This window comes from Elephantulus edwardii, unplaced genomic scaffold (genome assembly GCF_000299155.1).
Source record: "Elephantulus edwardii isolate Elephantulus edwardi_28Jun2011 unplaced genomic scaffold, EleEdw1.0 scaffold00294, whole genome shotgun sequence".
NCBI lineage: Eukaryota > Metazoa > Chordata > Mammalia > Macroscelidea > Macroscelididae > Elephantulus > Elephantulus edwardii.
Window position 1 is genome coordinate 1,697,833 of NW_006400044.1, and position 12,303 is coordinate 1,710,135.

Sequence of the window (12,303 nt, forward strand, 5' to 3'; positions counted from 1 at the left end):
GTCTTTGTAATGACCGTTTGCACTCTTCCTGGAAGGGGCATTAATGCCTTTGAGCTGTGGTGCTGGAGAAGAGTATTGAATATACCATGGATTGCAAAGAGAACAAACAGGTTTGTCCTGGAGAAGGTGAAACCAAGCTGCTCCTTGGAGTCAAGGATTCTGAAGCTTTGTCTGACATACTCTGGACAGTTTGCCAAGAGGAATCAGTACTAGGAGAGGGATGTCATTCTTGGGAGGATGGAGGGACAGTAGGAGAAGAAGACCCTTGATGGGATGGATTGATTCAGTCACTGGGGTAATGGGGATGGGTGTGTCAGAGACAATAAGATTGGTAAGGGATAGAGCAGGATTTATGGCTGTTGTACATAGGCTTGCTGTGAGTCGCAGGTGACTCAACCACACATAACAGCAACAACCACCACCTGATTTATAGTGAATATGGCAGAAAAATCACATACCCGCAACTGAGTGTGGAAGAAAAGAGTGTGGGCATAGTTCCTTTTCAGGGTACTTGATGGTGCAAATAATAATGCACTCAGCTCTTGACCAAAGGGAAGTGATTCAAAGCCACTCAGAAGCACCTGAGGAAAAAAAGAAACAAATATTGGTGAGCTGCTCCCTCTGAAAGAAAGGTCACAGCCGTGAAAGAGTATATGAATAGTATCCTCCACACTGCAAAGGGCTGTGGTGCTGGATCAAAATCAGCTGGACAGCAGCTTCTTTGGTGTTGATGATGATGATGATGATATTTGTTCTTACTTTATGGTTTTATGAGAAGCCACATCTCTCTGTTCTACAGGGGAAGGAAAACATGCCTTTAACAAACATGCTTAAAACAAGTGTCAATTAGAAAGTCACTTTATGCCAGTCTAACCATTTAATTTTGGGTGTATTTTTCTTGTATAGAGTATCTGCCTTGTTTGTTTGGATTTGAAAGTAATTGTCATGCCTCATGTACAGAATTAGGCTAATCATTTTTGAAAAGAGGTGCTTTCTTCTTTGCAATGAAAATGCTTCCCATGTGATGACATCTTTTACTTTCCAATTTCAGACTTTGTTGATGGAAGTATACACCACAAGGCCTTACTGATATCAGTGACTGTCTGTAGTTTTCTCTTGGTCTTTATCATCTTGTTCTGTTACTTCAGGTAAGTTTCTAATATGTAGATGTAGATTTTTGAGTCTATGATACTTTCCATGTACTTCTGTATATATTCCATATGCTTTTTGCCTGATAAAAGTTTTTCCATCATAGCCTATGTTTAGCTTAATTAAATCTTGCATATACCCATAAACAATCTTAGTGTTGATTTCTGTCATGGAAATTAAAACCACTCCAAGAAATTTCATCCTTAATGTAGTCCAGGGTTATGACTGCTGATGTCAAATGGATCTTGGCTGAAAGTAGAGAGTACCAGAAGGATGTCTATTTGTGCTTTATTGACTGTGCAAAAGCAATTGACTGTGTGGATCACAACAAACTGTGGCTAATATTGGGAAGTGTGGGAATCCCAGAATATTAGATTATGCTCCTGTGAAACCCAGACTTAGACCAGGAGCAATCATCAGAACAGAAAAGGAAATACTATATGGTTCAAAATCAAGAAGAGAGTACATCAGGATGTGTCCTCTCTATATACTTTTTCAATTTGTTTACATAATAGATCATTTGAAAAGCTGGATTTTATGAAGAGGAATGTGGTATCAGGATTGGAAGAAGACTCATCATCAACCTGCGTTATACTGATGGCACAATCATGCTCGCTGAAACTGAGGAGGACCTGAAGTGTTTGCTGCAGTCTTCAGTATGGATTGCAGCTTAACATCAAGAAAACAAAGATTCTCACTACTGGGCCAATTGGCATCATCATGATAGAGGGAAAAGAGATTATTAACAATTTCATTTTGCTCAGATCCACAGTCAGCACTCTTGGTACCAGCAGTCAGTAAATCAAAAGACAAATTGGATTAGTAAATCTGTTGTCAGGAGCCTCTCTAGAGTTCTGAAGAGCCGTTATGTCAGTCTGTGTCAGAGACCAAGGTGCACCTGATCCAAGCTATGGTCTTCATAATTATTTACTATCAAATAAAAGTGTCCAACATCGGAGAACTGGGCAATGATTAACAATGACAGCAAAAGACCCAATGCCTTTGAGTTATGGTGCTAACGAAGAATATTGAACATGGACTGTCAAGAAAACAAAACAGGTCTCTCCTGGAGAACATTAAAGCAAGTTGCTCCTTGGAGGCAATGATTTTGAGTTTCTGTCTCACAAACTTTGGGCATGTTGCCAGGACAAACCAGTCCTTGGAGAAGAATGTCATGCTTGGAAGGGTGGAGGGTTGGCACAGGAGAAGACCCTGAGTTGAATTGACCCAGTGATTGGGGGGTAATCAGGCCAGGTGTGTCAGAAATGATAAGACTGGCTCAGGATAGGGCAGGGCTTAGAGCAATTGTGCATAAGGTTGCATTGAGTAATAGTTGACTCTGTGGCACATAACAGCAGCAACAGAGGATGCAGGGATTGGATGATATTGAGGTTTGATTTCCAGCAGAGTAATAGCTACATTGAACAGAACTCTAGTAATTATTTCCTACATAAAAAAGTCCCCTTTAGTTAGGGAATGATTGTAAAGGTAATTTGTAGATAAATTATTTTTTGAAAATCAGTTCAGTTATACATTATAATTGTTAAGCATATTAGTTAAGAATTATTTTTGTCACCTAAGAACTTATTTTCTAGTGTGTAGAATATTGAGGACCTTTTGAATTCACATTCTTTGCCTTTTGAACAACTTAGCACTTTTTTCTTTCTGATACTACTCTTCAGATAGATTTATTCAAATTAAGTTAATTTCTAATGGAAGATATTGCAGTGATTGAAAGGAAGCTTGTAAAGCTTTAATTTATGAATTGTTACTTTATAATTGTAACTTATAGGAGAAAGTTAATGTCAATGCCCTTTGTGTTTATATTATTAATGGGTTATGTACATTGAAGAAAAAAGTTTAGTTTCTAGTGGGATTGTGGGGAAAATACTGATGAAATATAATTCTCTTAGATATATGCAATTTAAAAGAATAGGAAAGACAAACTGGGTGGTTGAGAATGAAGAAAAACATGTAGTTTAGATTTTGAGAAGATAGCTACATCATTTTAATTTATTTAGGAAATCGTAACTTAATACATGTAGCCATTTGATCTTGTAGTGCATTCTGTGCTAAAATGCAATCTGTTGTGATTACTACTCCATCTGTATTACTGTACCTTGCCCTTACTTTCTACTGGCTAAAAGAATTTCTTTTTTCAATCTTTAGGTATAAAAGACAAGAAGCCAGACCTCGGTACAGCATTGGTTTAGAACAGGACGAGACTTACATTCCTCCAGGAGAATCTTTGCGAGACTTGATTGAACAGTCTCAAAGCTCAGGAAGTGGATCAGGCCTCCCTCTGCTGGTATGAGATGAGCATATCTTGAATAGAAAAGAAATAGCCTGTGAAAGGCAGTAAGAGACAGGCCAGTGGACAGGGGAGAAGCTGCCAGACAGTTGGACATTAGATCTCAGATGCAGGCTTCATGATAACATTCTGACATATGAGGATAAAGTGATTATTTGCTACTTACCATAAATATATGCTTATAACTCAAACCCACAGGTTTTCTGATAGTGAACAGAGTAAAAAGCATTAAAAAAATGGAAACACTGACCTGTTGGGTTTGTTTTTGGGTGAGGTTTTTTTTAATAAGAACAGCATTATTACACCCTGCCTTGGCTTTTGAAGTTAAAAGTATTGAAACAAAGTGGGATCTGAATTCTACAAAGGAGAAAGGCTGAGTTTTAGCAGCCAGGTTTATGTTTTAGGGTGAAGTCGCTTTTCCATTCTGGAGCAGTTTCATTTTCTGATGCTCAAAACTGATTTGGAGGAAATAAAATGTATGACTAATCCAGGATATTTGCTTTCATTAGAAATCTGTCTGGTAACCTTATAGACCATACCAAAAGAGGAAATTGTCAGAATTTAGGATAGAAGCAGCATTTTTAGTGTGAAATAAAAATTTTTCTTAATAAACACTCAAGATTGATTTTTCTAATCCTTAAAGCCTGATTCTGACTTTGGATAGGTTTTATACTAGATTTCTTTGCTTACATATTAGTTTGTCCTAAAAATAACACTTTTAAGATGAGGAAGGAAACTGTATGTGAACGAGTCAGTGTGACCAGACTGATGCTACTTAAATATTTTGGGTTTGGTTCTTCTGTATATTTTAGGATTGTTGTTATTTTGTGCCATCAAGTTAGCACCAGCTCGTAGCTGACCCTCCATTGACTTTTCAGAGGCGGTTAATCCAGGATTGCCCATTCTCCCATGGAGCCTCTGGTGGATTCAAACTGTACGCCTTTGAGATGGCTGCACAGCATCTTACCACCAGTTCCTACTATAAAATTAATTTGTAGTAAATAGAAGTATTATATTTTTTAAATCCCTATGGTAGTGTAAAACAGTTTTTTTAAATAAAACTGTGAATTGTAAGTCTTCCTTTGATGTTAATGAATCTGATAATCATGTTCTTAGAATTGAAGCAATTTCATTCTTAACTGGATTTTTTCCATTTCCAGCCCAACTTTCTCATTTCTACAGTTACGTTTCTAGAATCTTTTATGCTGTTATGTTATTTCTGTAGATGAAATCTTTCTAATACTCACTAGTACTATTGTTGTTCAGGGTACTTAAGTCATCTCTCACTCATAGTGACATGGTGAACAAGAGATTGAAACTCTGTCCAGCCTTGACTTCTCCCTGCTGTGTGCATGGTGTGCAAAGCTACAATGCCAGCTCAGCCTCTCCTCTCACCTCTCTGGGACTTGCTTCCTGAGCTCTAGGATCACCTTGAAGTAATTGTTTCTTAGATCCAACTATTTTTTAAAAAACTCATGCCTTTGCAAGTGCAGTTTCTTTATGGGCAGTTCTGTTGATGCGTTCCAGAAGGTCTAGTTCACATTTTACTTCTGTACAAACTTCACAGCTTAGACTGACCTAGGCTATTTATCAGCTCTCATTATATTCCCCCCCTAACAATTTCCCCATATATAATTTAGTGATGTTACTACATTTTTCAAATTATACGACCATTCTCAACATCCTTCTCCAAATTATTCAACCATCATTCACAAAAACCCAGTTCACCAGAAGCAAAACTTCCTTCTCTCTCTTTTGGTGTCATTTAATAACTTTTAGGTTCGTAATATGTTCTTATCTTGTATAAGTGCAATCCTATGGCATTTGTCCTTTTGCAACTGACTCATTTTGCTCAGCATAGTGTTTTCTATGTTGCGGCAGGCATTTAGTATTCTCTATGGTGAAGTAAAATATTTCGTTGTACATATGCATTGAAGTGTGTTTATTATTCATCTATTGATAGAACTTCCCCCCCCCCATCTTTCTGGTTGTTGTAGATAGTCCTACAAAGAACTAGCATAAATGCAGAGAATTAAAATGGCTAGGACATAATATGTTGTTTATATTATGAGCCCTCAAGTTGGAACCAACTCATAACAGCTTTTCTGCGGCTGTAAATTTGAAGGGGGGAAATTCTCATCTTTCTCCTATGTAACAAATAGTGCATGTTAACCATATGCCTTTGGCTTCAGCGCCTATCTCCTTACCACTTGGCCACCAAAGCTCTCCTCAGGAGATAAGATTGTTGTTGTTGCTCTGTGCCTTTGAGTTGAAGCAAACTCATACCTAACCCTCCGGGAGATTTTCAGAAGCTGTATATGGCATGGGAACAGATGCTCATGTTTCTCCTGAACAGCCATTAGTGGATTTGAACTGCCTGCCTTTGAGTTGGCAGTGCAGCTCTTTACCACTAGGCCACCAGTGCCTACCCAACTGTTTTCCATGCTGTATATACATACCATTTTACATTCCCACTAGAAATAGATGAGGGTCACTGTTTGACGGCCTTGTGAACACTTATTGTTTCCTCCTTCTCACCTAATTTTTTTTAAAGACTTCCTAACGGAGGTGCGATGGAGATTCATTGGGGCTTTGCTTTGTATCTCCCTACATGAAATGCTAATTAATGAGTATTTCATGAAAAATGTAATTGTTTGACATTTGAATTTTTTATTAAGGAAATGTATGTTAAGGTCCTATGCATATTTTACTGCTATAATTCATAGTGTTTTGTTGTTACAACTAAAATTAACAGTTTAAAATAATTGTGCATTGGATCAGAATCAACTTGATGTCTTGTGTGAGGTTTTTTTTTTAATGTAGCTTTTATTTTATACTGGTTTAGTTATAAAGTTCGTATATATTGTTTTTCACACTGGATCTTTCCCATTTCCTTAACTCATCCCTCCCTTTATCCATCAAATTGTGCAACCCTATGATTACCTCTCCCCCAACCCACCCATCCTCACCCTGTGATCCCTCCTCCCCCCCTTTAAAGCCTCATACATATTTTAATAGTTATCTGTTTCTACAATAATGGTCTTATAAAATATTTATCCTTATGGGACTGAGTTAGTTCACACATAATATTCTCCAATCCTTCCCAAGTTAGGTAGTGATTTACAAAATCATTGCTCCTGCATGCTGCATAGTATTCCATTGTGTGAATGTACCATAATTTCGCAATCAGTTCTCTTGTGGTTGGACATGGGCTACTTACATGTTCTTGCCATGAAAATTGGTGTACAAGTGTCCATTTGTACCTCAGTTATCATTTTCTCAGGGTATATTCCAAGCAGTGGAATAACTGGGTCATACGGAATTTCTATGTTCAGCTTTCTGAGGAAACGTCTAGTGGCCTTCCAGAGTCGTTGTACCATTTTAAAATCCCATTAACAGTGTATAAGAGTGCCTATCTCACCACATCCTCTCCAACATTAATTACTTATTGTCCTATTAAACTTTGCCACTGCTACTGGAGTGAGATAGTATCTCATTGTGGTTTTGACTTGTATCTCTCTTATTGCTAATGCTTTTGAGCATTTCTTCCTGTGTCTGTTGGCCATTTCTCCCTGTGTCTGAATATCTTCCTCTGTGAAAATTCTTTCCATGTCTTTTGCCCATTTTGTAATTTATTATCATTCTTTTCCTTGTACAGATTCTGTAGGATTCTGTAAACTTTTGATATGAGACCCCTCTCTGAAATAGGATTTCCAGATGTTTTTTTCACCAATCCATAGGTTTTCTTTTCACTTTGTTGGAAAAGTTTTTTATGTGCCCAGGGATTTAATCCTTAGAAGGTCCCATCCACCATATTTGTCCTCTCCAGACTGTGCATTTCTAGCTGTATTTGGTGGTCTCTCTATATCATAGACTAGGTTGTCTAAGCTTGATCCCAGTATGTCTCTGATGAACTTTATGGTTTTGGTCTTTAGGCCCAGGTCCCTGATCCACTTTGAGGTTTTTTTTGTTTGTTTGATTTTTTATTTTCTCATCACTTTTGTCGCCTTTATATACATCTTGATTTGGGAATGAGTTTCTTTATCTAATTTTTTTACTGAGAATGGCTTGTATTTTTCTTCTTTACAATGATTAACTTGAATCCAATAATATAAATGCACTTCAGATGCTATCTGGAGAACAACCACTTGGCCAACTGACTGGAAGAGATCTATATTTGTTCCCGTCCCAAAGAAGGGTGAGCCAACAGAGTGTGGAAACTATAGAACAATATCATTAATTTCACATGCAAGAAAGATTCTACTGAAGATTATCCAAAAATGACTGAAACAGTACATCAGCAGAGAATTTCCGGAAGTCCAGGCTGGATTTAGAAGGGGTCATGGTACTAGGGATATTGTAGCTGATGTTAGATGGATCTTAGCTAAAAGCAGGGAATACCAGAAGAATGTCTATCTGTGTTTCATTGATTATGCAAAGGCGTTTGACTGTGTGGATCATAACAAACTGTGGCTGACTCTGAGAAGAATGGGAATCCCAGAACATTTAATTGTGCTAATACGAAACCTATACTTGGACCAAGAGGCAGTAGTAAAAACAGAGCAGGGCAACACTGCATGGTTCAAAATTGGGAAGGGTGTATGCCAGGGATGTGTCCTGTCTCCATACCTTTTCAACATGTATGCAGAGCAGATTATCCGAGAGGCTGGGCTCTATGAGGAGAAGTGTGGCGTCAGGATTGGTGGAAGTTCTATTAACAATCTGCATTATGCAGATGATACAACCCTGCTTGCTGACTGAGGAGCACCTCATGCACTTGCTGCAGAAGGTCAAGGACTGCAGCCTTCAGTATGGACTGAGGCTCAATGTCAAGAAGACAAAGATTCTTACCACTGGAACAATTGGTAGCATCAGGATGGATGTTGAAGAGATTGAGATTGTTCACAGCTTCAGTTTGCTTGGCTCCATGGTCAACACTCTTGGTACCAGCAGTCAGGAAATCAAAAACCGTATTGCGATGGGAAAGTCTGCTGTTAGGGACCTCTCTAAAGTACTCAAGAGCAACAGTGTGTCTCTGGAGACTAAGGTGCATCTGATACAGGCCATAGTCTTTGCAATCACTTGTTATGCATCAGAGAGTTGGACAATGACTAGGGAGGACAGAAGGAGAATTGCTGCCTTTGAGCTGTGGTGCTGGAGAAGAGTATTGAATGTACCATGGAATGCTAAGAAAACAAACAGATTCATCCTGGAGAGGGCTAAACCAAGCTACTCCTTGGAGGCAAGGGTTCTGGGGCTTCGTCTGACATACTTTAGTCATGTTGCAAGGAGGGACCGTTCCTTGGAGAGGGACATCATGCTTGGGAGGGTGGCGGGATGGTGCAGGAGGGGAAGCCCCTCTATGAGATGGATTGATTCTGTGACTGCGGTAATCAGGATGGATGTGTCAGACGCAGTGCGATTGGCACAGGGTAGAGCAGGGTTTAGGGATGTTTTGCATAGGATCGCTATGAGTCGCAAATGACTCGATAGCACGTAACAACAACAACAACAACAACAACAGCAACAGCATAATATCCCTAGTATCATGGTGCTAAACCCCTTCTAAACTCAACCTGGACTTTCGGCATTTATCTGTAGATGTACTGTTCCAGTCATTTTTGTATAATCTTTAGCAGAATCTTGCTTGCATGTGATATCACTAATATTGTTTGTTAATTTCCACACTCTGTCGGGTCACTTTTTTAAAAAAAAAGTTTGGCTTCTTAATGCTCCACTGCAATCTTTAGAGTCTTTCTGAACATCTTTTTAAATTTTTTCTTTCTCCTCTGTTTTTGTAAAGACCTTTTGCTTTCTTCATGCTTATTATCCTTGACATGTGGTCTTTGATCATTGGTGTTCAATGCCTCAAACCTATTCTTAAGATGATCATGAAATTCTGATGTTATTGAGTCGACATCATATCTTGGTTCCTGTAAATTTTTTCTTTTTCATTTTCTGCAGTTTCAGTTTGATCTTGCATATGATCAATTGATGATTTTACCCACAGTCTGCCCTTGGCCTAGTTTTTACTGCTGATAATTGAGCTTATCCAACTATTTCTTCCACAAATGTAGTCAGTCTGATTTCTGTGCACGTAATCAGGTGGTATCCATGTGTAAGATAATCTTTTGTGTCTTTTATAAAAGGTATTTTCAGTGAATAATAAATTGTAATTTATTGTAAATACAAAATTTAATCATCCTATTTCCAGCTTTATTTCTTTCACCAAGCTCATATATCCCTCTTCATATATCCTTCTTCACTGTTTCCTACTTTTGCATTCCAGTCACCAATTATCATTAACATATCCCCATTGCATGTTCAGGCAATTTTGGCCTGCAAAATTTGGTAAAAATTCTCAATTTCTTCCTCTTTGAGTCTAGATGTAGAAGCATATATTTGAATAATAGTCTTGCTAACAGGTCTTCCCTGTGCGCATATGGATAGTGTCCTATCACAATGTTGTTAACAGCTTGATCTTGCTTGGATACATAATTAACACCTTTGGTACTAGCAGCTAGGGACCTTTATTGAGGAATAATGATGTCAGTTTGAGGACTAAGGTATGTCTGATTCCGATTACTAGCTGTGCATCTGAGAACTGGATGATAAATAAGGATGACAGGAAAAGAATTGATGCCTTTGAGCTGTGGTGTTGGAGAAGAGCATTGAACATCCCATGGACAGTCAAGAGAATGAACAGATATGTCTTGATGAGGGTGCAGCTAGAGTGCTCTTTGGAGGAAGTAATGATGAGGTCATGATGCTGGGAAGCGTGGAAGGCCTGCGATGGAGAGACCTTCAACCAGGTGGATCAATACGATGACTGCTGCAATGGGCTCTTGTGTATTGGGAAGTACAATGATAGTGCAATAAAGAACAGGGTTCAGATATTTTGTTTATAGGGCCGTTATGAGTCGTGCTTGACTCTATGGCACCTAACAACTACCACCACAATAAAAATTTTTTTCTATAAGAATGCAGTGTACATGGCGGTGTCCTGTACCCTGCTGCACACCACTTACCACCTGGCCCTGAGACTCACCAGCCAACCCTATACAGGTACCATTCTGAAAGGATAATCAGCCTCACTCTCAGGTTTGCCATGTCTGGCTCTTTTAGTGTCGCTGCTATGAAGAAAGTGGTTGGAAGCTGGGCTCAACCACATTTGTGAAGGCTTCCCAGGCAGCTACAGATTTGAAAAATTCTGACTGCAGAATGCTCGGAATGACCCCCTGCTGACTGGAGTATATTCAAGTACAAATCCCTTTAGACCCCAGAAAGTCTGTTCATTTTTGTAGCAAGATGATTCTTTCAGATGTTTCCTAAACCACTGTTATGAACCAGTGAATATTCAAAGGAGAGCTAAATATGAAGCCTGTACAAAAGCTTATCCCTACAGCACATGCGCCATACTATACAGATTTCTATTTTGTCAGTTCTTAACATCTACGTCTCTGAATTTTCATGAGTTTCTATTTCACAAGGGTAGCAATTATTTTTTATACACTGGTAGCTGCATATAATGAAGTACTTGGTTTTAAACAAAAAGACAAAAAAAGAACAAAGTAATAGAAGGAAAGCTGACCTACAGAAAGACCAGAATTATTTCTTAAATAACATAAAAATTGTGTTTTATGACCTTTATATGCTATAATAAATGTCAAAATTGTAATTTTTGTTGTTGTTGTTGTTGTTCTTGTTATTGTTAGGTGCTGTTCAGTACAATGTATAGTGACCCTGTGGACAACTGAGCTGAATCCTGCCCAATCCTGTGCCATCCTCATTATCTCTGTGACACTCGAGCCTATTGCCTGAAGTCACTGTGTCAGTCCATTTCCGTGGACTTGTCCCTCTCCTTTGCTGACCCTCCATCTTTCCAAACATGATACCATTTCCAAGGAATATCCTCACTTAGCTACATGTATAAAGTATGAAAGGTGAAGCTTTGCCATCTTTGCTTCCAAGGAACATTCTTTTTCCAAGACACATCTTTTCTTTTTCACACTTTTTCCAAGACATATCTGTTTGTTCTTTTTGACAGTCCATAGGATAGTCACTACTCTTCTCCAGCACAACTAAATTGTTCTGTCATTCTTATTCATTGTCCAGGTCTCTGGTGAAAGTACAAATGTATTTTTAATTTCTGAAAAGAACTTAATTGACCTTTACTATGTTGTTGTTGTTGTATTGTGTTGAGTCAGAACCAACTCATAACTTACCCTCTATTGGGTTTTCAGAGGCAGTACATCACCCAGGAGGTTATTGCCCTTCCTTCTTCTTCAGAGCAGCTGGTGGATTTGAACTGTGTGCATTTGGGATTACAGTGCCTCAAGGTTAAATAATTGAAAAACACATTCAAGCCTTGAGTTACTATGATGAGAGATGCTATGGGAAAGATTGAGTGATCCAATAAGCATCAAAAGAAGATGGGAGAAATATACAGAGTCACTATACCAAAAAGAATTCCAGGAAGTACCATACGTACAAGAGCCAATGATAATAAAGAAAGAGGTTCAAGCTGCTTTGAAGACACTGGCAAAAATTAAAACCCCAGAAATTAACAGGTACTAGTAGACATATTTCAGCTGGCAGATGCAGCCCTGGCTGGGTTCACCATTCTATGATAGGAAATTTGGAGGGTGGTTACCTAGCCAGTTGTCTGAAAGAGATCCCTATTCCTTTCTATTTCCAAGAAAAGTGATTCAGCAGAATGTAGGGATTTTCAGACCTCACTGGTATTACATGCAAGCAAAATATTGGTGAAAATCACCCAAAAATGAGTAGGAGAGTATATTGACAGAGAACTCCTAGAAGTTCAGGTGGGATTTATAAGAGGC

At 38.5% G+C, this 12,303-nt stretch overlaps 1 protein-coding gene across 4 annotated transcripts in view; it reads left to right on the forward strand.

The window, feature by feature from the left end:
- Positions 1–12,303, forward strand: part of BMPR1B (bone morphogenetic protein receptor, type IB) — a 265,052-nt gene that overhangs the window by 208,216 nt on the left and 44,533 nt on the right. For all 4 annotated transcript variants that reach the window (XM_006900754.1, XM_006900756.1, XM_006900755.1 and 1 more), the window contains exons 5-6: positions 1,052–1,148; positions 3,319–3,457. In XM_006900754.1, the coding sequence (XP_006900816.1) occupies positions 1,052–1,148; positions 3,319–3,457 (236 nt within the window). The remainder of the gene's footprint in view (positions 1–1,051; positions 1,149–3,318; positions 3,458–12,303) is intronic.